The sequence below is a fragment of the Denticeps clupeoides genome, chromosome 9, assembly GCF_900700375.1.
Source record: "Denticeps clupeoides chromosome 9, fDenClu1.1, whole genome shotgun sequence".
Taxonomy (NCBI): domain Eukaryota; kingdom Metazoa; phylum Chordata; class Actinopteri; order Clupeiformes; family Denticipitidae; genus Denticeps; species Denticeps clupeoides.
The window spans coordinates 17,305,437-17,322,967 of NC_041715.1; the positions used below are offsets into that span (position 1 = coordinate 17,305,437).

General features: G+C 44.6%; 1 protein-coding gene across 3 annotated transcripts in view; it reads right to left on the minus strand.

The window, feature by feature from the left end:
- The window catches only part of LOC114796685 (E3 ubiquitin-protein ligase SH3RF3-like), a 120,864-nt gene that overhangs the window by 20,863 nt on the left and 82,470 nt on the right, over window positions 1-17,531 (minus strand). For all 3 annotated transcript variants that reach the window (XM_028991099.1, XM_028991100.1, XM_028991101.1), the window contains exons 3-6: window positions 14,932-15,027; window positions 8,242-8,583; window positions 3,166-3,275; window positions 832-1,002 (exon numbers count right to left, since the gene is read on the minus strand). In XM_028991099.1, coding sequence (XP_028846932.1) covers window positions 832-1,002; window positions 3,166-3,275; window positions 8,242-8,583; window positions 14,932-15,027 — 719 coding nt within the window. The remainder of the gene's footprint in view (window positions 1-831; window positions 1,003-3,165; window positions 3,276-8,241; window positions 8,584-14,931; window positions 15,028-17,531) is intronic.

Consider the following 17,531-nt stretch of genomic DNA (forward strand, 5'->3'; position numbering starts at 1 on the left):
ATAAAAAAATAACCTAAACGTAGTGTGTGCTTGTCTGCCGTCCAGAAATCCATTACCACATTCCATTCCCTTCATCCTTCCATTCACATCTCCACCAGAAGGAGCTCCCCGGGCTCCTTTCATGGCTGCACACTGCTCACCAAGGGCTGATGGTTATGTGTATCATGATTCCACATTAAGGAAAACATCAAAGCTGATGTTTCATCATCAGTTGTATTTACAGAGTCATTTTCTTCCCTTGTATAATGAGGTTAGCAGTTAAATTTGCCACATTTCTCTAAATAATAACAATTAAATCTGTGCGTTTGGCTCGACCTTAATACTAATGTCTTCTCTGGGACATTGATCCATTTCATCATTAAATGAGGGAATATCTTCGGGAAGAATCGTGACACATGGAGGTCCAGCACCTCTGTGCCTGTCAGGCAGGGTACCTGACATTGAAGCTGGCTCATGCAGGGGGGGAAGAGAGGCTGGATGACCTTTGAAGGAGCATTCAGACTTCAGGAAACATCCCTCACCCATCCTCCCTTGCCGGCTGGGGTCTTCCCAGTGGCAGGGTGTGCAGCTAATTGCCTCCTGCTCTTTTGTTGCCGAGCCCTGGCCTGTCGAGAGCACTGTTATGTTAATCAGCCTATGCAGGGCTATTACTGCCTCCATATATTCTGATCAGTGTGCGGCTGGACATCATTACATAAAAAAATCTGTACACACCGATAGTATTTAACCCATTTAGTTGGAAGAGACCCCCGGTCGGGCTATGCTGATCGATTTTTATTATTTAACCTCGACCAGGATGTTATGGCATGAGTGTTACACAGGAGAGCCCACCTGGACACAGGGGTGACGTAGTTCCCAGGGAAGACGCCGGAGGTGCCGCTGCGCAGGGAGGTGCCTTTGAACCAGCCATCCTGGCACTTCTCCATCACCCGGTACATCTCGCCCTTCCTCAGCTCCAACTCGTCCGCTTTCTGCGGCTTGTAGGCGTACAGGGCCAGGTATCTGTGGAGGCGGACGATAGGATCACATGAAAAATATGAGAATTTCAGCTAAAACACCAATATGATGAAGCTCAATTCTATTTGATTGTAATTGTAAGGAGAGTGACAATCTCAAAGCATCAAGATAAATTACATTTTTCAATTGTTTCCAAAGTAAAATATTTTTAACTTTTAAAAACAGTTTACATGAAGTTAAAAGTAAAGTGAAGTGATTGTCACATGTGATACACAGCAGCACAGCACACGATGCACACAGTGAAATTTGCCCTCTGCATTTAACCCATCACCCTGAGTGAGCAGTGGGCAGCCATGACAGGCGCCCGGGGAGCAGTGTGTGGGGACGGTGCTTTGCTCAGTGGCACCTCAGTTGCACCTTGGCGGATCGGGATTCAACCGGTTCTGATTACAGGGCCGCTTCCTTAACCACTAGGCCACCACTGCCCCAGCTAAAGTTTGTTAGCTAAAGTTTGCATAAAATTTTATGAAACATCTTTGCCTTTCTATATAATATTGTAAACTATTCAGAAAACAGAACTACAGTATGTGTCTTATGGTGTTTAGTGGCTAACTGGGGATTTTTTGGCCTATAAATCTTATTCTGATAAATATTTTGTTACAGACATTTCATAGACATTATAGACACGTAGCTTTCAATTAGGTGGGTGTGCCTTTCCACTACCTTAGCTTATGTAAGTAAAAAGTACAAGTATTTATCTTTTTTTTTAATTGATTCCAAATTTTTTGTTCGTACTTTGCAATACATTTGATTATTTTTCACAGGACCATATAATCAGAGTATATGCTGAAACTGATCTGAAAGCCCACATGCGTGCATTTATGCAGACACATGCACACTATGCATGCACATGCATGCCCATATGAACACCAGTGTGCAATAAAAGCATGCACACTGCCACATGCATGCAGACAGAGACTAACAGACACATGCATGTGCTTATATGCCATTGCAAGCTGAGACACAGCGTCACACAGTGCCTCCTGGTCCTTTTTTTGTGCAAAACCTGGCCTATATTTGTTTCAGTGTCATATATGAACACAGCAACTTTCAGTCAGCTGAACACGAAGTGTAACAAACAACGCTGCTGGGATGTTTCTAAATCGAGCGGGGATGTGGGGATAGACACTCGTGGCGAGGCATCGTCATAAACCCGTGAAACGAGGTGCCGGTGTTTCGATGCCCTCTGGGTGTAGCCGTGCTTGCTGGAAGGCTCTGGCATTCGGCTTGTAATCACACTCGGCAGACCAAAGAGGAGAGACGGTGCTGCCATGAGAGTCACACCTATGGCAAACTGAGACAGACGAGCAAACGACGGCTCGGAGTGGGGAATGCGCACCCACAAACCTTCTGGGTAACTATGGCAACAGAGGCAGTCTTTTTTTTTCTTCTTTTTTTCTTTGTTGTTGTTCATTTCACAACGGTGCAGTTGGAAGCCGGGTAGACGGAGTGTCCAGGGTATTGGTTCATTCAGAGGGGGGACATGGGAGGTAAACTGGCTGCAGCTTTCATTAGACACTATGTGTGTGGGTGTACGTGAGAGTGTTTGTGTGTGGACGGAGATGTGATCATTTGAGACAGGGGCACTTTATTACACAAAGCTCTGTGCCGCTGTCTGGCCAACCTCACTCCTTTCTATTTCTATTAATCGAGTGTGTAAACCACTCTAACGCTGGAAAAACGCCGCCTGCAGCTTTACTCTACTGTTCTTTACTACACCACAGGTTTTACAACTACAGACACTCATAATCTATATTAATGATGAATTGTAAAGGTTGTGTCCTTAATGGGTGCTCTACACTAAGAAAGCAATAGTGCAACTCTAGCGCACCTCTAATATTCCATAAATTATTTGTATAACAAGCAAATTAATTAGCCTAATTACAATCAGTAATTACTCTAATAATCAGTAACATAAAAACCATACTGGGCTCCATCTAGAGGGATTAGGGCAATCATTTGTGGATTATTTGTGGGACAGTGGGAACAAAGGTTCAGGACGGGCATTACTCTGCAGGGATAAGAGGATAAAGTTGTGAAGTATTTTACCGCACCTCAACCTTTGTTATCCAGTTTTGAAAATGTGCTGCTCCTCGCCCCTATGGAGGGCACTGAGTTGTTAGCAAAATCAAACACAATTGCACTTACATGTTGAGAGGAAGTTGCACTTTGGCTGCTGCCAGAAGCTCTCCGGTCACAGATGCCACTCTGGGCGGGACAACCCCACCGGTACTAGGCGTCCCAACAAAGGCGGAGTCCTGTCCGAAAACAAAGAGGGGGTGCTGTCAGGTCTCCTTTTCATATGATATAAATATGCACTTGTGAGCTGTGAACTGGGTTGTAATATTGTCCTGAAAAGCGAGAGGTGAGATGTGAGGGACAGCCCGGCCTGCTTGGCATGACGCACACGCGCCTTGATTCGGGGTCTTCAGTGCGCTAATCCAGCTGCGTACAGCCTGGCTCAGAGAGGGCCGGGGCCCAATCAGAGAAATAATTACTGAGAGCTCAGCCTATCTATATGAATGAGTCCGGACTCAACCGCAGCAATCTTTAACCGCAGGAATAAAGCCTGCCCACTTCATCATTGTGGGGGACATTTTGGAACAAGATGAAACTGGGTGCAGGAGCTGGAACTTAACAGAGGAGGATGGAGGAGAACGCATCTAGCACTCAGTCTTGCCAGAGCGGCCAGTTTTTTGTCTGATATTTTGGGTGGAAAAAAATACTTTATTGAGAGAGTATCATTAGAGTTACTGAGAATGTACGTATCTTAAGTTAAACACCAATGATGTTCAGAGTTATGTGTAGTGGCAACACTGCTTGCGCTACTCTGCACAAGTTTACATCGTGCAGAACGAGGAAGTAGGGTGCATGAGAGCTGTCAATCGATGATATGGGATCGGAGCATTTAAACCGTTTCTTGTGTTATAAGTATTATAATTGACTGACATACATAACAACAAATACGGTAGTTTTCTCATTTCTGATAATTTGTGTATGTATGTAAATTTGTGTATGTATGTCCTCATCTCAAAACAGGGATGGCTCAGGATGGCTGCTAGCTGGTTATTTTTAAGTGGTGGGACCACACTTTTATCTGATACTGATCTGAACCAAAATCCAATTAGCACTGCACCAATACCAAGCATCCCACTGGTGAGGTTCCCACTAAGTTCTTCTGTCATTTTTCTGACACGGTTTTCTAAAGTATTTTAGCAGCAGCTAGGCTGGTGACACTGGGGCTCAAATGATCTTATTAACATCAGCAATCCACAGATGAAAACAATGTAGTTGCAATTAGTTAATACATTTAAAGCAATGATGAGGATAAAACACAGAGACAAAGTTCAATCTACCTATCTTACTCCATAACCTCCGGCTGCGCCTGTGTTGAGATGATATTCGCGTACTGTGAGCAATTCATTCTCTTTCGAACAACAGAAATTGAGATTTACTTTGATATTCTGGCATATGTGCTGGAAATATTAATTACTGCCTACAAAGCCTCTTCATTTGTGGCCTCATATGTGGGGAGCCGCTAGGTGAGCCTAATTATCCCGTCTCTCCATGGAGACCGCATGCGCCCCCCCCCCCGTCACTCCGAGAGCTCCCTGGGAACGACAGCAGTGGTGCGGTCACGTGCCTCATTACTCGCCGCTCTGCTCAGGTAACCCTCAGCAGGAGTTCCAGGGCCCATCCAGCGTTCTGCTGAGCCTTAAAGGGGAACGCCGTCTCCAGCCTGTGGAAATAGTCGCCCAGCTGCTGACATGTACAGTGTGTGTTAATCACATTCTAGCTCTTCATTAGCCCACCGATTCTGAGCGCAGGACGCCTGCAGGGTGATTTTTTTATTTATTTTTTGGTGGAGGTCCAATTTTACCAGCGCCGCACAGAAATACCACTGCAACATTAGTGTCACTGCTGTGTTGAAAATGGTTCCACAACTAAACCCTCTGGTCAGCATCATCTGATCAGTGTGTGAATGAAAACTGAGACATACGGGGTTTCATTTCAGGTTCTGTGTGTATGCTTTCCATGATTTATCAGCTATCAACATAAATCGAGCAAGCAAACAAACAAAAATACTGTTTTTAAAATTCTGTATAACTGCAATTTGTACCTCAAAGAATCTGATGCAGTCTGGGAGAGAATAAGCAAAAAGAGGTCTAGTAATGAGATGTGCGGGTTAAAAGTGTTGAGAGGCAATTTTCTCAGAATATTCTCAGAAATGGCACAAACTACTCCCCTGTCACGTGTTCGTCCAGGGGGCTGACGAAGGAGAAGACGTGAAATGATACGCATCTTTACTGACGTCCCACTGGAGCTCGAGCTCCCACTTTGACTCCTCCCTCGGCGGGGGAGAGCGGTGAAGAGGCTAAAGAGGCACGGCGAGGCCTCCAGGCTAAATCATCCTCCTCCACACCAACTGTGAGGGAGCGGGAGGAGACGATCCCTCCGTCCATAGCCAGCCACAACCACTCACATCCCTTCCAACGTTTGGAAATTTACAACCACTGTGACCTCTGACCCCCATCCTGCTGCAAGACGTGGCAAAAAAAAAAAATCCTAACGCCTTTAAATGAGGAGCTGGAGGGAGCAGCTGAGCTCAGTGAAATGCACTCGTCCTTAACGAGTTAATGGCTTTTTTGGCGAAAAGCTGCTAAATGTTCTGCTCATCCACAGCTGAGGTCAAATGACCCCTAGTGTACCCAAAGGAGGGATCATGGGAAGGGTACAGTATTAACAACTGAGATGAGGTGATGTAGGCAAGAGCCCTCCTGCGCCTGTAATGTAGTGAATGGGTTGCGTTTTCAACAACCGGCCCACCCACTCATGAGGGAGGGGGAGGAAGTGTGTATTCTCAAGAATATGTGTGTGTCATGGCTTTTATTTTTGTGTCCAAGCGCTATTCAATAAACTGAGTACTAGATGAATAATTTTTTTTCTTCCAATTGGATGTAGAATTGTGTTCTAAATTCGACCCATACCCTACTGGCACAAACCCGTCCTGGCAACCAAAGTCAAAAAGGGACAAGGGGTGACCGGAGACCTTGGTGTCTGGCCCAAAATTATGAAATACTTTGTCGACTGATCTTAGATCTGCTTCACGCAATTAATCTATTTTACTGATTTATTTACATACCGACTCAATTCTTTTTCAATTGCAATTGTTTGGTTTTAGATTTTATTAATGAAAAATCTTTTTATCTGACTGAATGAACATTTTTCAAAATTGTCCTCCCTTTTACTCATGCCTAATGAGTTCATGTTGTCAAAGTCATGGGTTCAAACCCAACTTACTACCATTGTGTCCCTGAGCAAGTATCTAGGGGGACTGTCCCTGTCACTACGGATAGGGGCATCTGATAAATGCTAGAAATGTAAATGTAAATTGATGGAAAATGAATAGTGCAAACATGGTGAAGCAGGACCAGTGACATCACTGATCTCAAATTTTTCTCTCAGCTTCCTGCCATTTTTGTTTTTACCATTCAGTCAGAAGTGTCTTTTACCAGAGCAGTGGTAAAATGGTGGGACAATGCTGGCATCTGAAAATCATGCACAGAGAGGTCCAGAGATGAGACTCGGTGCCAGGTCAGCGCCTCGCTCTCTATCCCCACTTAGAGCAGTTGGTCTCCAGATGCATTGAGCGGGACTGATGAAGCCCCGTAAGAGGTGCTGGCTCCGTCCCCATCGCAGACAGATGCCACTTCTCAGAACGGCATCATCAGCCCGCGGCAGACGGTCGCCAGTAAGCCGCGTGGGGCCGGCGGTGCAGGTCAGTAAAAGTGGAGTAATCCCAGTTTAATGATGCCGTGGGTGCAACTCCAAAACCATCACCCGAGCCCTCTACTGCCCAGCGTGTCACCGACTGGGTAACAGGTACTGTGAGTGTGTGTGTTTAGCGATCACCACAACCTCTCCTGAGACCAGCGCTCAGTATGCGGCAGCAGGGCTGAGAACGAAGCGAGCCGAGCTTCGAGCGGAGCTTTGTGCGCATGTATTTCCCATCTGCTCGGTGTGTTTTTTGGTGTGTGCGGCGCAGATGCTCAGGCTGGCTGGCAAAGAAGGACGCCTGCAAGATGACAAATATTGTTTGCGCTGCTCTACCATTCTCTAGGTTGAGACAGAAAGCAGGTCAGCAGAGAAATACAGGCCCGCGTGTAAAATAAGCAGGACGGGTGCGGATGTGTGCTCTTTATTCATTCCGTTTCCGATGATGGGACTGAAATCCGGTTACACCGCGAGGAAATAATCAGTAGCTAACAATTACAAGCAGGGTGCAGAACAGAAACTCAAACATCAAACGTCTTCATCATTAGGGCTGAATTGTATTTTATTCCTTTCCTTTTGACTGTTCCAGTTTATGTGGAATATTCATGTTTTCTGTAACAGAAACTGAACTGATCCTAACCACACCGCGTCCGTTATTAGCCCATCCATTCATCTTCCAAATGAACTTATCCAGGTCGAGGACACGGTGTGCTGGAGTCCATCTATGGGCACAAGTGAGAAACACGAGGTGGACAGAAAACACGCGCAGACACGTGCGCACACAATCCCACACAAACTGGCCAATTTAGCTTCAGCATCTTCATGCCATCCCTATGGGAACATCTTTGTTGTTATACAGCACCGCTAAACACCGCACCACCCGCCTACCATCATTAGCGTTACATAATCTTTATACATCAATGGCAGCACGAACATAATTTAGAGCATCCTTTTACGATTAACATAAAATGGACTAATTTAAGAAGGGCTTTCGTAGGAATTTGTCCTTGGCTAAATACTATTAAAAAGCTCTGAAAGCGGATTTGGTTCAGGGTTTTCTGCACATTGATATTCATATTTGATTAATGTACCTTTCATCGCATAGGCCATTCGATAAGACATTTCGTTAAACAAAGAAAAAGTTTGAGGCCATGTAAAATCTTACATTAATTGGCGATGACCGACAGCTCTCATGTACCCTTCGTCCTTCCCTCTGTTTCACACAGTTTTCTTTGCTCATAATACACCACCGATTGATAACACAAACCCAATCTCTGTAACACGTCACGTCAGAACCATGTCTGCTACCAAACCGAGCATTCAGATTGATTATGCAATATCATTTTAGGTCATTTAGTAAGTGCTTTTCTTCAATTCTTTTCACTTTTGTGCTGTGAACTGTGTATGAATGACTGATCTAAATAAATGTATGTAAATGACCTAGTTTACCTGGGAGGGAGCGCTGGAGGAGAGATGTGGACACTCTCCGATGCGGGCGGCGGCGCGTGGGTCGGACGAGCTGATGAGCACCGGGGCGCTGATCTCCATGGAATGGCGGTTGTTGAGCGCCTGCGCATTCCGCTGCGTCATGCTGAGCGCGGTGAAGGAGTGCCGCTTCTTGGCGTTCTTCTTGCCGTCAATGCGGCGGTTGATGGCGCTGGTGGGGCCGTTGCCGTTCACGGTAGCCGTGGGGCCCGAGCAAGGCCCTGCTGGGGAGCCCGGGTCCGCACTGGGACCGGGGACCGGGGTCGGCTTGTCCAATTCCATCAGCTGCTTGGCAGTTTCGTTCAGCTGTGAGGAGCGAGAGAAACGGAAAAGAGGAGTGCAAAATGAGCCAGGGCTCCCAAATCAGGGAACGAGGAAATAACCTGCAGTCAAACTAATGATTGTAATCATGCCGGTGATAAGTAGTCCGGCTTTGAACACCGCTAGGTGGTCTGCACAAGCCAGGGGTCATTAACCTGCCATCATTCTGTCTTTCAAAAGTGAGAAACAGTATTATTTAATTGAAACCAACGGCACTGGAGAGATGCAGGCTGTTTCAGCCAGATGAGTGGGAGGCACAACGTTCATTTAGTTGAAAAGGTGTTCTGTGCTGATAAAAAATTTCTGATGGAAAACCCCCACAAAGATAATCTTTAGAAACCTGACCCTCAGGTCTTGCAAAAAAGAACGTGATGACATGACTAGTTCACTGTTTTGAAACCGGTAGCGGGACCAAATGATCACGCAGAATCGTTAATGTGGAAATAATCCGAAAGCTGTGTCACAGGGTGCATTTTCCAATTGCCTGATAGTCTGAAACTCCCATTAAGCAGTGTTCATCGAGAACTTCATCAAGAACAAAAGGCTAAAATAAAAACTGCAGTGAAGTGCAGTGAAACATTCTCTGGTCAATGGATGGATTTATTAAACATCATTGAAACACTCGGATCACAAAGTCACAGGTTCAAACCCCACTTACTAGCATTGTGTCCCTGAGCAAGACACTTAACCCTGAGTGTCTCCAGGGGGGGACTGTCCCTGTAACTACTGACTGTAAGTCACTCTGGATAAGAGTGTCTGATAAACACTGTAAATGTGATGCTCTGGACAATGTTCTGCAAGGAAACCTTAGGCCCAGTATTCATGTGGATGTTACTTGGACATTTATTGATATTTGATGGCAGTCTCCTGCTTCAAAGTGATGATGCACCCTGCCACACTGAAAATATGACAGGGGAACAAAGAGATGTAAGTTTTGACTTGGCCAACAATTTGTCAAGATATCAATATGATTATGTTTCTGTAGGAAATATTGGAAAAATTGTCCAATCCATTGAGGATCCACCTAATAATTTAGAAGACTTAAAGGATCTGCTAATCATCTTGGTACTAGGGGACACTGTGGACTCACTGGACACACGATTCAATTTGAATCATGTCAACTGCTAAACGAGGACATAGCATGAAACGAACCAGAGGGTCACCACAGCCACCACCACTGTTACAACTACAGCTTCAGGGATCTTCAAGTGGACCAGTAGCATCATTATGGACACGTAATCTAGACCATGACACTGACTACATCCTGGACTTCTCCAACCCTACAACAGTAGGACTTATCATTATATCATATCCAACCCTGCACTGACACCATTTGCAGGCTCACTCTACCCTGGAAGGGGGTCCCTCTCTGTATCACTCCTTCCCAAGGTTTCTTCCTTTCTTTTTTTGTGTGGAGTTTTTCCTTGTGTGCAGAAGGGTCAAGTGTGGGGGGTGTCAACTGTAGGGCCTGTCAAAGCCCATTGAGACATACTGTATGTGATTTTGGGCTATATAAGAAATAAATGTTGTTGTTGTTGAATTGGACATTTAAACCAGGATTCTTTCTAGCATTTGTGGCATCAGGTGAATGTGGACTGAACGGCAACCGCTTTTCTGCTCATTGGAGCAAATCAAAGCATCCGTGTGGGTTTTCTTGACGTCCATTTCTGCCAAAATCCAGAATAGCATTAAACAGCGTCAAGTGAACGTCATTGAGACGACGTGCTGCTCAGAGAGCGTTGGTTTCGAACGTCCATGTGGACGAGGTTCAACTCCTACCCGGAGCGGCACTGTACTCAGATCAGGCTGCCACTTCTTGTTATGCCACAACCAGAAAATCACCAAGCAAGATTATTATGAAATAATCAATTATATTCACCACTGCATCAATGCAAAATCATCCACGTCTGCATCGTGATACATCGATTATGAAATTATGAGCCCTGTGGTGGATCTGCACAACACATCTAGCTCTGCTCAGATCTGCTGCCATTGTTCTGAAGATGAAGATGGAGCCAGTTTGGTGAGCTCACAATACACCCACTACTCCCACCCTTGGCTCCTGATGGATAGCTGCAACCTCCTCCACTCTCTATCTCTCTCCATGCTGGCATGGCTTCTGAGAGACACAGAGGCACTCACGAGAACAAGTAATCAGATGGAACTCAATGATTGCAATGACACCCCGAGGACAACATCGATTTGCACACCAGGAGGACAGACAGAAGAAGAATGAGAAAGAAAAACATAAAAGAATCACTACGTGAAACAGCAGAATGACTCCACAGTGAGTCTCAGATGCTTCTCCAACGCCTTTGCAAGTGCCACTGTTTACCTCGGCAACAGTGTCACTGTTCATCTCATCAAGCCCACATGCTCTTTCATTCCACAGTTTCACTCCAACCTGCATCTGTAAACTGGCAAACTCCTTGCCAAAACCTTGACTTGCTTCAGCACTCGCAAGTCTCCCCCTCCGAGTCATTCCTGAGTCTCTGTTTGGTACGGAAAAACAACACCCCCTGACCTGATATTATTTTAAAAAATTGAATCTGGACAAAGTCTTCTTCCTCTGTGAGCTCAAAGACCTCTCTGTTTGTCAGATCACATTTAAACCGCCCTTAATGATGCAGTGCAGGCCCAGAATCGTATAATAACAAGATTTATTATTTCCAAATGTCAGAGCAACCCCTTTGTTGGTAGATAGGCACTGAAATGCAGGTTATTCACTTGCAAAAAGCCTCATTTTGGATGCAGCACTTGTTAATGCACCATTTCCATATTAATAGCTATGTTAATGGCATCCAAATATTGCATATACAAGTATCTTTTTAATGACTACATCAGCACTCTCCAGGGAGGGCGAGAGTACTTAATACATTTCTGAAGGTCAAAACATAACACTTTTGCGCACCCATAATGAGTGCAAAATGTATTCGCAGCATGCAAATTGTGAACATTTTCAGAACCTAATGTTGCATTGAAATACAAGCCAACTATATTTCTATTATTTAAAAAAATATTAAAGATTTTTCCACCACTTTTTCCCACTGAAATAATGGAGACACATAACACCCCTGTGGCCCAGCGCTGAAATATATGTCAGTGTTAAGCCTTTAATCATTTGGCAACAGTGATAATTATAATAATAATGGCAACTTGAGTAATTAATTGTAATTAGACCCCATATTATGGCAGAGGCCGAGTGCCCTGTGAGACCTTTGGCTCTCCGTTGTTGGTTCATGTGGTTTGTGTAAGTCTTTATTTCCATGGCACTTCTGCACAGTTTATTATAGGCAAGTTCACATGGGGCCTCATTACTGAATCGGTGAACTTTTAAACCGAACGCAAAACGCTATTAGCGGGGGTCAGGCAGACTTCTCCTCCCTTGGACCAGGAAAAAAAAAGGAACTTCATCCATCCACAGCACACTCTGATTATCCCGATAATAAAGAGCTAATGGCGCATTGTAATTAGGCATGGGGGAGGCGGCACAGCCTGGGCTGCAAACAGGAAAGAAAGCGGGGAAATAATTACACCCTGTCATAAGGCTTGCTAAAATAACTCGCGACACATTCCTTGCTTCATGCTGAGGGGGCCAGAAATGAAAGGGGGGTCCTATTTATACTATATGCCCGACTACATATGTATGTTCTGATGCATTCCATGTGTAGGCCAATTGCTTTTTTTTTTTTTTGCATGAGAATCCACAAGGGTTCTGCTTTCCTTTGTCTGTAGAACCTTTACATCTTTAACGTATTTATGTTTCCATCTCTCATCGTTACGTTGTTTTTGCTTATCTTCGGGAGTTCAGTGCCATGGACCCTGTCCTGTTATGTCTCTTTGACCACAGACCATACTTCTGCCCTGGCCAGCATGCGGTTTGCAGGCAGGCATTTAGCGGGGCTTGAAAAACGCAGTAAATGCCAGACACAGCGCAGTAAACGCATGCCAGCTATTGTGTCCCAAAAACATGCCAGCTATTGTGTCCCAAAAACATGCCAGCTATTGTGTCCCAAAAACATGCCAGCTATTGTGTCCGAACAATCGCTTTTAAATCTTCAGCCAGATGTTTCGTGTCAGATGCCAGGAAAAGTGTATGGGAAAGAGGGCTATTTAGGAAACTGCCTACACGAGCAAAATCACAAGCTAGATGCACATACAATATAGATCATAGCGCCGCAGCGTCGATTCATTCTTTGCTTTGGGTTGCGTCATAATTCGAGGAGGTTCCTTCAGATTCCAGGGACGACTCGGAACGCAGCGTCGGACGCGGTATCTAGCGGTAGCAGGTGACGGCTAAATCTGCAGGGTAAAGAGTCAAGGTAAGGGTGCGGCGCCATTGCCTCTGGAGTTGTGTGAGTCGAAGCATTTCAGAAAGGCCTGTCAACCCCCCCGGTTCAGTTCCGCTAATACGCTCCGGACGTCCGTGAATTGATTAAATGCGACTGAAAAGTTAACAGCCCAGAACCCAGCCTGTGCCGGCGGAATCTCAACGGGCGAGGCAGGTAAGGGGGTGAGATGTAATCGTCCTTTTTAAATACCTGTCAACTTACCTGTCCAAACCCTGCCAGTAATGGGCAAAAAGGGGAGAAAGTTTAAACTAGTGGTTCCCAAACTGAGGTCAGGACATGTTTGCTATCATAAATTCATGTGTCCTCGGGAATTACACCAACAGATAAAACAATAAAGGATGAAAAGCCTTGGGAAGCACTGGATTAAAGAAGGCAGATCTCTTCCCCTCACCCCAGCCTGCCAACCCACCCACCTCTCTCATCCCTGATTGAACAATTACACCCCGTAAGTAGGTTAGGGCAGGGAGACAGACCCCTCTAATTAACTTTGATTCATTAGAGAAACATCAGATAGGAAGAGTCCTATTCCCATCCCCCCCACTCACTAAAAAATGCTGCTCCACCCGACTCCAGCTGGGCACCCTCCACCCCGCCATTACCCAGCATGCACCTGTGGGGCTCAGCTGGCCTCATGGTGCATATACCATTAATGGCAGACCCTTTCCTCCTCCCCACACAAACATTCACCTACCCACCCCCGACACCCGGTCTGGTCCCAGTGGTCTCACATCCCCCCCGAAGAGAGCTGTCTGACTGATGGAAGTATATATTAATTATTGATATTTTCTTTTCCTAAGATCCCCTCCAGATCATCATGTGTGTTTTCATACCGTCCCAAATGCCCCCACCAAAACCATACTCTCTCTATAATTTACCCACAATTCCCTTTCACCCCACAGACAACAGCCATGTTGGTTTACAGCCACCAGCTACTGAGTGGAGAATAATGTAATTCTGTCTCAACAGACGTCAGCACCGGCCTCACTCTTGTGGCCCTGGATTGATCAATGGCTGTTTGCCAGCCTAATCTATATCAATTAAGGAAGTCTCCTGGTTAACAGGCTGCTTCTTCACGGACACATTAATGAGGGCGAAACATAAGAGTGTTCAAAGATGACAGTCATTCAGGGATGTGCAACATTCATCAAGCAGATATCACATTGCCTTCACTTCTAATGCGATTACATGCTGCTTCAGCTCCTCAATCTGGACTGGAAGTGTCAGTGGAACGGAGACGGACAGCTAGCCAATGGATAAACACTAAATGGATAAAATAATTCAACTTAAAAAAATCTGCCACACCTAAAAATTTTACTTTGACGTAATGTAATGTAAACAGGTTACAGCAGGTTTTGTTTGATTAATTACATTACGGCAATGCTAAAATATTAGATTAATTAAATATTTTTAAATAATAATAATAATTAATTAAGTTTAGCCAGCGTTCACTTTTTTATGTATATTGAGTACTTTTAGTAAAATATACCCCACCCCCCCACTAATGATATGCAAAATAACCTATAACTCCCATAATGCACCAGTTTATGTGCTTCATGACTGGCCCTGTTCACCAGACACAGTTATGTGAGCCAGACGCACACAAGTCTCAGGTCTCAGATCCCAGCCGAAGGCACAGTACATCTTCCTGACAGCTTTAGGTCTGCAGCAGTTCATCACGCCTCCGTCTCTTCCTTCGATATAAAAAACAAAGTCGGCTTTTACGAGACGTGCAGCCCACTTTGTGGTTCTGGAGGATATCTGAATGTTTGGAGGATTTTGGTTTCTTCATTGCTAGCGGTTTGGTGAGCCACACTCAATCTGCCACAACTGACCGACGATCACAGAACAATTCAAGCAAACCACAATCCCTCAGTAACATCTGCATCCACAGAAGATACGTTTTATTTCACATTCTTTCTGTGCATTTCAAGCACAAAAATGGCACAACAATTAGCACAAAAAGAACCCCCCACTGACCTACCTCCACATATAAAATGGGGAAAATCCCGATTTTATCTCCCAGCATGCCTTCCGCCCAGTTGTCGTCCACCCTTCGGATCACAGTCAGAATTTCGTCCTGTGGAGGAACAGGACAAAGAGGCATATTAATTCCGTATTAGTTTGGCAGATGCACATTCATCTGAAATCTATATTCCTGTAATATTCTATCAGGAAAGCTGCCATTTTTCGTTAAGCCCCGCGCTATACAGCTAAGGATAAACAATGACTAAAAACTAGCTAAATGGCCAGTTGCAATTTAAAAAGGGGTTGAACATTTGAATATATTATAGAATATACAGAACATTTCCATTCCAGATTTTTTGAGAGTGACATTTACTGACCTGCCACAAAAACATACATTGGAGCTATAACACATAATGAAAAAATCCATTGCCAACTGAGTCATTTACATTTACATTTACAGCATTTATCAGACGCCCTTATCCAGAGCGACTTACAATCAGTATTACAGGGACAGTCTCCCTGGAGCAACTTAGGGTAAAGTGTCTTGCTCAGGGACACAATGGTAGTAAGTGGGATTCGAACCCGGGTCTTCTGGTTCATAGGCGAGTGTGTTACCCACTAGGCTACTACCACCCTGGTAGTAGCCTAGTCATTTATGATGGTCCTTAGTCCCTCAGGCATTCGAGCAACTGCAAAATATCCACTTCTGTTTCTTGGCAATGCAGGCATGAGTTTCCCACTAGTAAACATGACTTTGATTAACTTTTCATGTGATCACATTCGTGTGATTATGATATTTTAAAAATCGCGTGAAGGCAGCATTGGTTGCTGTCATGACGAGGGGGAAGGAGTCAAGGCGACTTCCAAAACAAAGTTTTCATTCACAAAAACCAAACCAAAAGTGCACTCGCGTGCAAACACACGTGAATGTGTGTCCTCAGTCCATTATGTCTTATAATGACCGAACCACAGTTATTTGAAAATGTCTATGCATAAAGAATCGATTGTGTTGATACAGTGCATGCGAAACATGCCTTTCGTGACTAATTACAAGCTACATGTAAATAAACTCCTCTTCAACCAAAAGACTCTGGCAAAGCAGGGCTTGTGGGCATCAGATCCTTGGGTCAGAGACTCGAGACCCAAGACATTTTGCGTAAAAACCTCATTTGATTGAGTGCATCAGCGGAGAGAAGCTCGCGTTCCCCCTTCGGCCAGATAAGACGAGACCTCGAACACGGAACGCGTGCCGAACCTGGACCCTGATCCCATTAAACAGGCCGTAATGAAAGCGCCGTCGGCCAGTCACATACTACTAACTCCAAACCAAACTATTCGACAATAATGGCTTTATAAATTATGTATTAACACGGGGTGGCATTTTTAGAGCTTTGAGCGGTGAGAGTGGAGCATGAGGCATTTTTTTATTTCGTTTTCTTCCTTCTTGACCTTCGCTTCAGCATGTCAGGGCTACTATTCAGACGGTGCCATGGCATTAGCATCTCAATGGCGCTGAAAGGGACACTGGTCTTGTTTGTTTCTCTTTTCTTTAAAGGAGAATGAGCTTTAAAAAAAAACAGAAAAGAGGACAAATAAATAAATCAATCAAAAGCAATGTCAAAGTCCTGTCACGACACAGGCACTGAGACGAGTCTGTGGCGGCCGCTTTTATCGTTTTTTTTTTTTTTTCAATGGCAGCTGAATTGAAATGTGAGCGGCGGCATTAAGCTCCAGCCAGATGGGGAGGAAGCAGGAAGGGTGAGCCGCCACTTGGAGAGACTCCGGTGCCCTTCAAATGACAACGTAGGGGAGTGACGGACGCAACACCTGGCCGGCTCTGCTCAGAGCAGAGACGTCAGCCAATCAATGGCTTCCTTTCTTCCTTTTTTTTTTTCTCTCTCAACTGGAGGCTCATCACTTCCCTGTTCGGGTTTAAGGAAACAGCTTGGAAGACAAAAGTCACTTTCATCCAATTCTTTGTGGACCACTTTGAGAGGACTTTCTCAGTCACAGGAGCAAAGAGAGCTTTGTTTACACAAACCATATTAATACATCAATAATCATATCAAAGCTCATTCAGAATGAAATGTCTTCATATAAGCAGCTCCAACGAGTTCCAAGAATTTTGATAAATGTGCTGCAGAACCACCATACCAGTGCTTATGCTCATGCAATGAATGACAGTACAATAGTTTATGCAATTGAGTCAAATTATTAGTTTCAATAACATTTTATAGGTAGTAAAGAAATTAAAATGGTCATTCATTGAATATGCAGCATTAGCAGGTCATATTTACTGAAATCAAAAGCTATTTTAATAAAAATAAAAGTGGGGTTTATGTATAACTGCATGCCTCTGAAGGATCTACATCATGACATTCGTGGGACTCCAGTGGTACCAGCAGCTTCAAACTCTTGTTTATTGCTTTGTAATGGCATTTTAGCTGCTGCTCTCTTCCTCACTGTGCCTTTATCTGCATGAAACTGTGTGCTCTGAAACACCCACAAATCTCCTAACAGCTCAACATGGTTACGTTTTGGTGAAACAAATCTAACGGTAATGTTTTATTTGAACGGAGGTTACAATGCACAACATTTGGACACATTGGAACAGTG